This window comes from Micrasema longulum, unplaced genomic scaffold (assembly GCF_059751315.1).
Source record: "Micrasema longulum isolate JH-2025_06_02 unplaced genomic scaffold, ASM5975131v1 h1tg001693l, whole genome shotgun sequence".
Classification (NCBI taxonomy): domain Eukaryota; kingdom Metazoa; phylum Arthropoda; class Insecta; order Trichoptera; family Brachycentridae; genus Micrasema; species Micrasema longulum.
The window spans coordinates 130,632-144,799 of record NW_028278871.1 but is presented as its reverse complement, the minus strand read 5'-3'; the positions used below and the strand labels follow the sequence as shown (position 1 = coordinate 144,799).

The window sequence follows — 14,168 nt, the reverse complement described above, 5'->3', positions numbered from 1 at the left end:
ACAGAAGATAAAAATAAAAATTATTTATCCTGAAAACGGTATTGGAAGGTTTGATTGATTCATATTGAAATCTATTTTTAAACATTGCTGCATTGTTTCCTAACAAAAACAAAGGTTGATTTAAAAAAAATAAAAAATATTTGTTTAATTTTTTTGTTTTTTTACTATAAATTTAAGTGATAAAACAGAGTATTCAAAAAATAAAGCATAATTACATAGCAATAAAATACATATTAATAGTAAAATAGTAAACAAAAATCCCACAAAGGCATGGCCTGTTCGTGGGTATACAAGAAAATGATAATGAATTTTTGCTCCTAAAATAAATAATGGACAGTTATAATATTTTTGTGTAACATAAGAAAGAAAAAAATAAAATATTCTGTAAAAGATTACTTATATGGTATTTTTTATGGTAATTAAAAAAGGAACTAAAAAATAAAATGAGTTACAAAATGACACGCTCATTTTACGCGAAAAAAGATTTTAATGATGAATATTTTAGGCATTTATGTGTAGCCCGTAACATACACAATGTTTGAAAATGGCGTCTAAAATAAACCAAACATCGGTGTTGGGTATTGTGGCCTTTAACCATTAAAAAAAAAGTGGTCACACATTTTCCCAGATCTAGGCAATGCCCATTCCTCATCTTTAATCCTAAATCAGAATAATTTTTCTTTGGATGTTTCAAATAATAAATTCATTCATTTGTAGTTTATTCAATTATTAATTCATTCGAATATATAACTGCATTTGATTATTTTCATTCGAATGAACATCTCTACTTTTATCTATGGTGCTGTCACTTGGTTGGCGTTTGGCGTTGCCTCTGTCACAGTTAATAAAGGCTCGTCGCTGTCACAATCGGTTATAATTAATATTAAAAACTTCGACCAAAAGAATCATGACGCTCTAACAACAGTTTAAAGTTTTTAATCTTACTTCTAGTTTCCGCATATCTCCTATTTGATACATTCATCTTTCTCAAAGTGCGCCCCAGTTTCTAGTATAGTAAAAATGTGAGGTTATGTCGTGCGATCTCTGTGTCATGTAAAGGTACTCGGTAAGTAAAATGGATGTGTTTTTTGTATTAGGTTGAGGGGTACGTTAATTGTAGCTCAACAATGTTTGTGTATGTCCAAATGCTTGCAGACTGGCTGGATTTCCTCCCTAGGGAGTTATTTATATTTAAATTTATTTCAACAGAGAGGGAAAACTTTTAGAGAAGGGAATATGGAAGTCTAGGCATTTACAGGGCTTATGACCTGTTATTGGCTGGTTTAAGTGGCCACTTTACACACTGTTTAACATTCACCATTCTGCCCATGTTTAAACATCCACATTTTCTCAACTCTTCCATCTGTTGACTTTTGTGAAGTAAAAGAGCTTAAACCTTTATCACGAAACCTCATCATGGATGAATCTCACCCGCAGGTCATAAGCCCTGTAAATGCCTAGACTTTCATATTCCCTTCTCAAAAATGTTTTCCCTCTCTGTTGCAACAAATTTTAAATAAAATATCTCCCAAAAAAGATACAAATTGATTTATATTTACCCCTTCTCAAAAATGATCTTCATCTCTGTTGTAATATTTCAATCTAACTTCGTTACTTTTTCAGGATATCAAACGAAAATCGCAACTCGTATGCAGCGTCCAGCGAAGAATAAGGCTTAACCAGAACTCGGTTATATAGAAGGTGATACTCGTCATACTGCTAGAGACGCTGCATGTCCAGATATTATGGAAGAGCCAGGTGTTGCTACGGTGAAAGCTGAATTGGGAGTTGGCGATTCAAAAGGCGGTATTTTTACTACTGGGCAAGAATCGCCATGTCCCGATAGCCATGATGATACTAGTTTAGCTAAAGTTAAGGTCGAACCGTGGAGTGACGATGAAGAAGACGATACCGGGGAAAATGGATCACGTGATAGATGCCCAGGGCCAGTTGTTGCTTGCCCCGTGACCGGACCGGGAACTAGTGAGGAAGATAATCGCAGTTCGAAAGAAGCCATGCCATTTGTCGGCAGAAGTGTGGAGCCAATAAAGGCTGAACCAGGAATGACGAATGAAGAATCTGATAGAGCCAAGGACCAAAATATCGTTTATATCAAAGTCGAACCGGAGAATGACGATGCGGAAGATATTTCACACACTGATGAAGAATTGCCACGTCTTTGTAAATCCGAGGAGATAGATCTTGCCACTGTGAAGGCTGAACCGGGCACCAGCGCGGAGCAATGGTATGCCATGGATTGTTCCAATATTAAAGAAGAGCATATGGAAACCTCTCTCGACACCGAAGGCAGTAAGTCATTCATATCATCGTTATTATAATTAACAATATTTTGAGTTTGTCCAATTTTTTTAATATTTTTTTAGTTTATTTTTCCATACACATATTATTTACAAAGAGATATAATTACAAAAATACACTTTAGAAAAATAAATCTTAAAATTAAGCTATAACATGAATTGGAAAAAATGCCCACAAAGACTACAGCGTCTGAGCGTGGGCTGTTCCTTTTTTAATTATTGAAAAGTTAATAGCATATTTAATATGGTATGACATGAACATGAAAATAAAGATAAATTAAATTAACATATGCTGATATTACAAAAACATGATTTATTTGCAGAATGCATTTATTTTGAATTTTGAATTAATTTTTTAAAGAATGTGTCTGTCTGTCCCTTCCATGCTGATCCAAGACCTCAAACCTACTTTAAAATGTACCGGTGATTTGATATTTTGTAGTTCCTTGGTTGGAAAATTGAAGGACTTGGACCAACAAGTGAGGAGCGCCTCTGTGCGAACTTAGTTCTGCATCCTGGAACTGTCAGTACACTATCGGATCTATTACTAATACGATTTAAATTATTACTAGACAATTCTCTATTCAAGTAAACATATTTTATGCACTGAAATATATATAATTTTCTTAAACTAAGGAGTCCACTCTCTACGTATAATTTATTACTAGGAAATAGTCTTTGTTTTTTGTAAATTATATTTTTCTGTGCAATTTCTATTAAGCAACTATGCGCGTCCAAGACTCCTCCCCACGCTATTAAACCATATGTTATCGAAGACTAAAGTAAAGCGTAACATACAATTTTTAATTTTTCTTTGGTTAAGATATTTTATAGTCTTTGGAAAACAAGATAAATATCTGAGTTTATCTGTTAGTTTAGCAATATGTTTTTCCCATTTGAGTCTATAATCTATGTATATATTTATTTTATTTATTTGACACTTTATATACAATGTTCACGCCAGCTGGTGCAGGGTTCTCGCTTCGACGGTCTCGCCAATCTCGGGTGACATGCAAACGAGGAAAAAGACACACAGTTCCTTCAAAATATTATTTATTTTCTAAATTCCTCAATGTCACATAAATTACAATAGAATACAGTCTGAAAAAGGTGAGCGGCCACATAGTCATTAAACAAACAAATCAGCTCAAATAAAACCACAGGGTCAATCACACTCGTAACTCGTAACACTCGAGGATGCGTACAAGCCTCGCCTGTCACTTAATACAAGTAACACTCGAGGATGCGTACACTCCTCGCCTGCTACGGTCTGACTTTCCGTCAGCAACTCTACAAGCGCACTTGCAGACTTCAAGAAGAAGACTGAAGCTTGTTCCTCTCTCACAAGCTTTCCAAAACCTATTTTAATTGCATTCTGCTCGACTCTGCCTGTTCGAGGACTACTGTGGCTTTGCATCATTTTGGAACAATTTAATAGTAATACATTCAAGTTTCCTCTCAAACATAACCATAATACACACTTCACGTCTAATGATGGCTTGGTAGTACCAAAAGTATGTAATAAATATGGAAATAGAACTCTCAAATATTTAGTACCTAGAATTTTTAATTTATTACCAAAAGAATTTAAATTTTACTCACATTGTAACAAGAGCAAAATAAGAGAGTGGCTACTCGATCAAGAGTTTATATATGAATACTAGCTTAGGTGTAAATATTTTATTTTTTCATATATTTTCTTGTATTTAAAAAATAAATTTATATATTATTATTTGTATAAACATGTTTATTCTGATCTTTCCGGCTGTTAATTTTTATAGGTTATTCATTGTTTTTATAAATTTAAATAATATTATTAAGTCAGTATAAATATAATCTTCACCAACAAGCTACAAAAAGTGGCTTGGTGGGATTTTAGTTTTAGTAAAAATATAACAAGTGAAATTTTTTTTAAATTGTAAAAATGTATAATTATGCTATTAAATAAAATAAAAAAAAATGAAAAAAAAATCTACAAATAATAATGCTCATATATTAGTGCCAAACAAAATATATCCGAGGCCTTTTCAAACCATTGCAAGATTTCTCTTCCTCAATAAATTAAATTATATGTGACATCCTAGGACAAAAAACAATAAATTAAACTAGGATCTTAACACTTAAGTATAGGAGTAATGCCCGGTTCTTTAAAATATTACATAAAAAATACGAGGGTCCAAAGTATCCACAGTCAAATAAATATCTCAACTTCAGTAGACGACATTTAAAAGGGTATAAAACAATAATTCACGATATACGACACTTTTGAGAGAAATGAACATGTTGCAAAGCAGAACAATATCATCCGAAATTGCTAGTCGGTATACAAAATTAACCAATAAAGCGTTCTTTGTAAAGTATTATTTTAGCCCGCCAATTCGCAACGAAGTTGTTAGCGATTTAAATACCTTCTTTACAAAATGTATTATTAAATAAACTAAATATTGCTCAATTTAGTTTTGGCCCCAACATACAATATATATCCATATAAGGGCGGGCATATTGCCTTAAGGCGATTTCTTCCTACCTACCCAAACCGTTCAGTTTGAGAGAATTATAAATACATGGACGTATTGAAACATACAATTTTATACAAAAATTAAAAACAAAGATTAATTAAAGAATTAAAAATGAACACTATACTATGAGGAGAGGAGAGGGGATGGGAAGGAAAGAAGAAGGATAAAGGAACAATTTAAATATTTAAATAGTGACATTTTAATCTTGACTTAAATGTAAATAAAGGAGAGACGTCTCTAACATTAGTGGGTAGATTATTCCACAATCGAGCGGCTACTACTGTGAAAGAGGAGGCAAGAAAATTAGAGCGATGACAGGGTATTAAAAGGGTTCTCTCGTTACTAGAACGAAGAGATAGTCCGTATTGTGATAGAGGTTGGAAGAGCTCTCTCAGATAAACAGGCGAAGTGGGATTATTTAAAATATTGCGAAGAAGCGATGGAATGTGAATGTTTCTTCTATGCCTGATACTGAGCCAGTGTAGTTGCGTGCCAGGTCATAAGCCCTGTAAATGCCTAGACTTCCATATTCACTTCTCAAAAATGTTTTCGCTCTCTGTTGAAATAAATTGAAATATGAATAACTTCCTAGGGAGGAAATCCAGCCAGTCTGCAAGCATTTGGACATATTCAAACATTGTTTTGGAATTCGTGTTCAACTTCTCTTCTTCCCAATTTTGTTTTTTTTTTCTCCATGGTCTCTGACAGTAGTCTTGATTTGACTTTGACGTTTGTCTGTGTTGTTATAAAAGTTACCGTGCATCAGTGCTGACTGTTTAAAAACATAAAGCATGAAATAACCCGTGAATCGTTATTCTATTTAATCTATACATGGACAACTGTATGAAAGAGATAGAATGTGTGGGTATTGGAGCAAAAATGGATAATTTTTCAGTAAGCTGCTTGTTGTATGCTGATGATGCAGTTCTGTTAGCAAGCAGCAAGGCTGATTTGCAGCAAATAGTCTCTAGAATGTATGATGTATGCCTGGAGAGCGAATTGGCGATGAACGAAAGTAAGTCAAAAGTGATGGTATTTGAAAGGGATAGTGAGGTTACTGACTTCATAATAAATGTAAACAACGAATGTCTCGAGCAAGTAGAAGAATTTGTGTATCTGGGAAGCATGTTTTCAAGAGATGGAAGAGTAGAAAAAGATGTTGAAAGAAGAGTGAATGCGTGCAACAAAATGAACGGAGCACTAAGCACAGTAATTTCTAATAAAAATATGTCAATCGAAGCTAAACTGGCAGTGCACAACGGAGTTTTAGTCCCAACACATATGTATGGAAGTGAAACTTGGAACTGGCAGAGGAAGGATGAAAGCCGAGTGAATGCGGTTGAAATGCGATCTCTTAGACGAATGTGTGGGAAATCAATGTATGACAGGGTTACGAATGATGAAATCAGGCGAGAGTGTAAATCTGAGACAAGTATAATTGATAAGATAAAGAAAGGGTCTCTGAGATGGTTCGGTTATGTAGAACAAATGGACGATGAAAGAATGGTAAAATAAGTATATATGGCAAAAATGAACGGCAACGTGAGACGAGGACGACCGAGGAATACGTGGCATGATCAGATAAACCAAAATCTTAAGTCTGGTCATGTCAAAAGCAGACAGAACCGAAGGGCATGTACGACAAGATGTATGAATGTGGAAGAGGCTAGGATTGTATGCCAGGATAGACGTGTGTGGCGGTCCATTCTCTCTGCCTACCCTACGGAGAAATGGAGTGATGGTAGTAGTAGTAGTAGTAGTAGTAGGGTATAGTTATTTCTTAATATAAACCTGGTATAAGGAAATCGAATAAGTAAGGCCCTAACAGAGATTGAGAACGTAAATAAATGTTTGTCGCAAAAGGAAAAGTTAGCAGTTCGCAACGATTCGCCGATTCTGGTGTATGGGAGCGAAGTATGGACTTGGAAAACATCGATGAAAGTAGGCTGAATGCTGTCGAAATGCGATCTCTCGGGCGGATGCGTGGTAAAACTTCATTATGTAATGCCGAGACAAGCATCATCGACAATACCAAGGAAGGAGCTCTGCGTCGGTTCGGACATGTAGAGCAGAATAGACAGCCAAAGAACGGCTAAATTTTTTTGCTATGTGAATGTTGATGGATGCAGAAATAGAAGAAGATAGAAAAAGACTCAGCATGACCGAATCTGAGAAATACTTGATGATGTACATGTCAAAAGTTGTAACAATTGGCGCCCTCGCACGAGAAGATGTTTGAATGTGGAGGAAAAAAAAAATGTAAAAAGAATGCGAGATCTGTACGTAAAGACTGTGTAAGATGGCGTTCTATCCTCTCTGTCTAACGGAGAAACGGTCTGATGGTTTGTTGTTGTTACACGCAGTTCGCATTTGTCGCGTTTTTGTGTACGCTGATTTGCATAATTCTAGCGACAACGTATGATGGCATTTTTATATGTGCGTGGTCATAAATAGAGACCAGATTTTAAGTTATTTCATATTTGCGTTTGCATATTTTGGCTATTTTTAAAGGTCTTAGCATGTTTTACTGAAAACATGCCGATGGGGCATATTTGCGCTATTTTTAAAGGTTTTACTAAAAACATGCCGATGGGGCATATTTGAGCTATTTTTAAAGTATTTAGCATATTTTACTGAAAACATACCGATAAGGCATATTTGAGCTATTTTAAAAGGTTTTTGCATGTTTTACTAATTTGAGCTATTTTTAAAGGTTTTAGCATGGTTTACTGAAAACTTGCCTATGAGGCATATTCTCGCTATTTTTAAAGGTTTTAGCAGGTTTTACTAAAAACATGCTGATGGGGGCATATTTGCGCTACTTTTAAAGGTTTTAGCAGGTTTTACTGAAAACTTGCCGATGGGGCATATTTTCGCTATTTTTAAAGGTTTTAGCATGTTTTACTAAAAGCATGCCGATGGGGTATATTTGCGCTACTTTTAAAGGTTTTAACATATTTTACTAAAAACATGCTGATGGGGCATATTTGCGCTACTTTTAAAGGTTTTAGCATGTTTTACTGAAAACTTGCCGATGGGGCATATTTTCGCTATTTTTAAAGGTTTTTGCATGTTTTACTAAAAACATGCTGATGGGGTATATTTGCGCTACTTTTAAAGGTTTTAACATATTTTACTAAAAACATGCTGATGGGGCATATTTGCGCTACTTTTAAAGGTTTTAGCATGTTTTACTGAAAACTTGCCGATGGGGCATATTTCCGCTATTTTTAAAGGTTTTTGCATGTTTTACTAAAAACATGCCGAAAGGGGAAAATTTGAGCTATTTTTAAAGGTTTTAGCATGTTTTACTAAAAACATGCCGAAAGGGGAAAATTTGAGCTATTTTTAAAGGTTTTAGCATGTTTTACTGAAAACATGCCGATGGGGCATATTTGCGCTATTTTTAAAGACCTTTATAGTTGTGGCCGACCTTAACAATCTTTAACGCTCTTAGTAGCCGCCCGGTTTTCGCTAATTAATGTAAACTTTTGATGATAAGTTTGAAAACATCTTACAAAACGACCCTGGCTTCGAACCATTATGTCAAATTAATAGTTTATAACACGTCTGGTTATATTTATTGATTCAGTTCGTACTAGAAGTGGTTTAAAAAAATGTTACTGCTGTTTCAAAACAGTCCCAAATCCTCCCAAAACAACTAAAACAGTGTCAATGACATGTCATAAGCCCTGTAAATGCCTAGACTTGCGAATTCCCTTCTCAAAAATGTTTTCCCTCTGTTGCAACAATTCATTATTACATTGGTACACAAATCGCAGCGTATCTTGATAATTTATGTCACATGAAGGTAAGATGATCAGTCCTACGCTTCAGGTACCAGTCCAAGGACTATGAAATATTATGGTGTGAAAACTCTCTTTCAAAATGAATATTTTATACCAAACATGTCGGAAATCGAACCCGAGACCTTGGCATGGTAGGCAAACGCGCCGACCATTACACCACGAGGCAACAAATCATCAAAATTATCATCATCATTCCATGCCTGAAGAACCCTCTAGGCATCTCTGTCGGCTGCCAGCTCCTGTGCATCCCCTAAGTCAGGTTTGCGTCCCAAAGTTCTGACATGAACTGCCGACGGACAGTCAGCAGTGGACGTCCAGGACGTCGAGAACCTGATGCATTTTAAAGTAGGCAAGCTTGGTTAAGGCTCTCGGGAGGCATCCGCAGTACATGGCCGAGCCAACCGTTTCGCCTCCGCTTGACGATAGTTATCACCGGAGTTTGCTGCGTCCGTTCTCTTATTACCTCATTCCTCACAAAGTCAAACCACCGCACACCCAATAATCTTCTGAGACACATATTCTCGTAACTCGGAATTTTGCTATTTTGGGCCCCAGTGAGGTGCACAGATTCGCATCTGTAGAGGAAAATAGGTGTTGTGCAGGCGTTATATCGGCGGCATTTGGTTTTCACTGAGTAAATCCGATCTCCACACAGCCTTTCTACTGTTGAATGTGGCGCCTGCTACTCCTAGTCGCACTCCCAGTTCTTTTTGTTTATTAATATTAGTTGCGAGTTTTAAAATTTTTCCTTTACTTTTTAGATCTTCAGAGAAGTGGAGGGCGACCTGAATATTCAGGGAACTGTGATTCATCATCGTCAACATCGAAACCCTCAAAATCTTCTAACAAAGAGTATTCACACAGCTCAGTCAGTCCTACGAAAATAGACAGTACAACCCATACTGGTAAAAAGCCCCTTTCATGCTCAGAGTGTAATTACACGTGTTTAAGCAAATGTCATTTAAAAACGCACAAACTTACGCATTCTGGTGTAAAGCCATTTTCGTGTACCGAATGCAATTATACGTGCTCGCAAAAAAACAATTTAAAACTTCACATTCTTTCCCATACTGGCGAAAAACCGTTTTCATGTTCAGAGTGTAATTACACGTGTTCACGAAAATCTTCTATTATAAGTCACGTAGGAATTCATAATAGTAAGGGGCTATATTCATGTTCGGAGTGTACATTCCGTTGTTCTCAAAAAAGTTATTTAAAGAGACACATTCTCATTCACACTGGTGGGAAACCCTTTTCGTGCTCCGAGTGTAGATACAAATGTTTCCGAAAATCTTCTTTAGAAATACACATGGGAACTCATACAAGTGAGAATCTCCTTTCTTGCACAGAATGCAAATATACGTCTTTCAGGAATGATGATTTTAAGAGACACATCTTCACTCATACTGGGGAAAAGCCCTTTTTATGTTCGATGTGTCCATTCTCTTGTGCACGTAACTATAATTTAAAATTACACACGCTCACCCATACTGGTGAAAAACCATTTTCATGTTTAATGTGTAAGTACACATTTTCGCGAAAAAGTCATTTGACTAGACACTTGAAAACTCATAATAGCGTGATGCCCTTTTCATGTTCAGAGTGTAAATATACGTGTTCACGAAAAGGGAATTTAAAATTACACATTAAAACGCATTTAGATAAAAAGCTCTTTGCATGCTTAGAGTGTGAGTACAGTTGTTCTCAAAAAAGCTATTTAAAAACGCACATGCTCACGCATTCTGGCGAGAAACCCTTTTCGTGTGCAGAGTGCGATTTCAGTTGTTCACATAAAAGTAATTTAAAAGCACACATTCTCACGCATACCGGTAAAAAGCCCTTTTCTTGTGCACTGTGTAAATTCCGTTGTTCGCGAAGGAGTACTTTGAAATTGCACAATTTCACCCATACTGGTGAAAAGCCCTACTCTTGTTCAGAGTGCAATTACAAATGTTCACAAAAAAATGTTTTGAAAAATCACATGAATACTCATGCCAATCTGAAGCCCTTTTCGTGCTCAGAATGTGCTTACAGTTGTTCATTTAAAGGTAATTTGAAATTACACATACTCACCCACGCGGGTGAAAAACCCTTTTCATGTTCAAAGTGTAAATACAAATGCACGCAAAAAAGTTATTTACAAATACACATGAGAACTCACACTAATCTCAAACCTTTTTCGTGTTCAGAATGTAAATACTCATGTTCACAAAGTGGCAGTTTAAATCGTCACATTCGCACTCATAAACGCATGAATTAATACTTAATATTTACATATTACTGCTGACGTAAGCTTACTACCTGTCATTGGCTGCTTCAAGTGGCCATTTTGCACACTGTGTAACATTCATCATTCTGCCTAAATTGAAACATCTATATACTTTCGATTCTTCCATCTGTTTACGTTTTTAAAGTCAAAGAGCTGAAACCTTTATTGTTGCGGGTGAGATTCATCTGATTGAATTATTTCACCTACATACTAGGCAACGCCTGAAAATATTCTTCAATTTTTATACTTCTTGGGTCAGTGGATTTGTCAACAATGTTTGAATTTTCATCAATTTCAATCCAAATTTTTGTAGACATGACTGGATTCAACCCCCTAGGGAGATGTTAATATAAACATATTACTACAGAGATAAGGAATTTTTTAAGGGTATATAGAAGTCAAGGCACCCACAGGTCTTATGACCTGTCATTGGCCGGTTTAAGAGGGCACTTTACACACCCAGGCCCTGTCTACAATAATTTGGACAAACTTCAAACATTGTTAATCAACGCTTATTTTATTCGGAAAGTAAATGACTTCTTGCATCCAAATGAATCTGTATCGTATCCTCGAAATCTCTCCCGGCCCCTGCCATCGGTCAACTCGTCCGCGTCCTCCAGCCTCCAGCCAATACGTCGACCAGTACGCTGGCGTGCGTATTGCGAACGAAATCACTAAACTGCCCCACATTGGCGAGTCATTCTGTATCCGTACGCGCGAGCTGATGTGCGGACTGTTCCCTGTGCTCGCCGGTAGTTCTTAGCGTACTAAAAGCTGGGCTAACGTGTGGACGCGTTCAGTAGCGTTCACTCAGCGCCCTTTTGATCTGTCTCGATGAAGCGACAATAGACTGATTACGCGATTATTTTCGTGATCTGTATGTGCGTAGATTTTCGGTCACAGAAATCCAATATATCAAATTAGTGTTAATGAAATTGATGTTTTTTTTTAAATATTTCTTGATAAAACTCCATAGTTAATGATTATGATAAAATTATAAATAAATTTATCAATGACACTTCTTGGTTTAGTTTTACTTTATATTATTTTGACCAACGAGCGCTTTCGCCTAAGTAGGCATCTTCAAGACTGGTGAATTGTTTTTTTTTTTTTTTTTTAATATATATTTGGACCTCTGTATTTAGTCGCCTTACGTGCCATGTACAAGGCTAAGGTACTCGGAAAAAATCGTTTTTGTTTGTCTTGGAAATGGGATGTTCGATCACTGATTTTGGTTTATTACCTTTATGAGTCCAATCACCATTGTTGCAAAGTTCAAGAACAATGGCGCGTGATAACTACTTTTAACGACAGTGTGGATATCTGTTAAGGATATTCCATCTTTCCTGCATTCTGCTTCAAGATTATGGCGTTGCAAACTGAAAAATGGGCACTGAAATAACAGACGTTCGATACTCGTGAAGAAATATCATCGCACGGACAATAGTCATCATTCCTTCATTTAAACCTATATAGGTAACTTCTCATAGCTCCGTGTCCGGTAAAAACTTGGGTCGTTTCGAAAGTACTTTGGTGATGATGACGGAAGTTTGAATTGTTTACAACATTTACAGTTTTTATACTATTCTTAACATAGCCTCTCCTTTTTCCTCTTTCATCTTTTTCCCCTTTTCCCATTGAGTAATAGTTTTGATTTAAGGTAATTTATAAACAAATACGTTTATTTCTATTTTTATATATTTTTAACTTATTTATTTATTTATTAACGGACATTGTCCATGTATAGAATTTAATAAGGTTTAAATATTACAATAAAAGAATAGTTTAAAACATTTTTAAAAAAAGAAAGAAAGAAGCATTGACAAACATAAGGGACATCGAGACAAGATCTGGGCTATTTATTTAGTGCTCGTTTAAATCCTCGTAAACTTAAACCAAAAAAGTCCAGATCTTGTCTTGAGTTAACAATACGACAAAGGCGGGTCATTGGAGAATTTAGGCCATAGTTTGTTCTATGCCGATCGATGAACAGTACTTCATTGTTTCTCAATCTACGAGTCGGAATATTGAATTTTACTTGTCCCAGTAATGATGGAACATCGATTATACCATTTAGTATGCCGAACATATATATGAAGTCAATATTAGTTCTACGTTTTTGTAGACTAGAAATATTTAACATTGACTCTATTTCAGCATAAGAATAATTATCTCTCTCTAGTCCGAGCATCCACGCTATTTTTCGAAGCAAGCGATGTTGTTAATCTTTTTTTTTTCTATTGAATATGTTCTGTAACTTGAATTATAAAAATAGAACTTTTATTTTATTGGTTGGTTGGAAGAAATTGCCATTTGGCATAAGCCCGCCAATGTACAAATAACATTATGTACAAAAAGTTAAATAAATAAAAAATAAATAAACATATTTTGGAGATAAGATCAAATAAGTATTTTAAGCTAAACAGTTCATTTTTGGGAGTTTTTGGACCGAAGTTGGGATTAAGCTTTTATTATTTAAAGCTGGGAATAGGACACATGGCGAAATACAACAGAGTGGGAAATACACATTTGAACAGATAAAGTTAGCACAATAAATAGCATTCATCCATAGGAATGTAAACTTCCCTGTCAAAAATCAAGTATTGTGCTAACTTTATCTGTTAAATGTGTATTTCCTACTCTGTTGTATTTCGCCATGTGTTCTATTCCCACCTTTAAATAATAAAAGCATAATCTTGATTTCGTTCTAAAAACTTCCAAAAATGAACCGTTTAGCAAACTAGTTGTAAATATTTATGTTTCAGTCCCCTATTAAAATACCCTTTTGATCTTATCTCCAAAATATGTTAAGAATAGTATTAAAACTGTAAATGTTGTAAACAATTCACCAGTCTTGAAGATGCCCACTTAGGCGAAAGCGCTCGTTGGTCAAAATAATAAAAAGTAAAACTTAACCAAGAATAAGTTGTTAGCCATTGATTAGTTTATTTATAATTTTATCATAATCATTAAATTAGTGTTGTGTCTATATTCATATTATTTTCTTAATATTTAAAAAAAACACTAGCCTACTAGTTTTTTTTCGGTCAATTAATTCGCCTTTTAATTTTCAAACACGAATGTCAGCGTGTGCCCCAACAAGGCGAAACAATAAAATTGTCTGATTTTTTGTTTTTCAAAAATAAAATTAGGCTTAAATCAGTTCATTAAATATTAAGATTAAGCTTTTATTTTATTTCATTGTATTTTATTTTATTAGTGCCTGTATTTATTATCAGAAATTGTATTAACC

The 14,168-nt window shown here is 35.2% G+C and overlaps 1 protein-coding gene across 10 annotated transcripts in view; it reads left to right on the top strand.

Annotated features, from left to right (window-relative positions):
* Positions 1–806: 806 nt before the first annotated feature.
* Positions 807–14,168, top strand: part of LOC148274301 (uncharacterized) — a 60,995-nt gene continuing 47,633 nt past the window's right edge. For 7 of the 10 annotated variants that reach the window (XM_088237307.1, XM_088237305.1, XM_088237302.1 and 4 more), the window contains exons 1-2: positions 807–1,066; positions 1,624–2,310. In XM_088237307.1, coding sequence (XP_088093433.1) covers positions 1,746–2,310 — 565 coding nt within the window. In that variant the 5' untranslated portion in view covers positions 807–1,066; positions 1,624–1,745. Of the gene's footprint in view, positions 1,067–1,623; positions 2,311–9,407; positions 9,552–14,168 lie in introns of all 10 variants that reach the window. The other 3 variants (XM_088237300.1, XM_088237303.1, XM_088237304.1) reach the window with 1 other exon arrangement.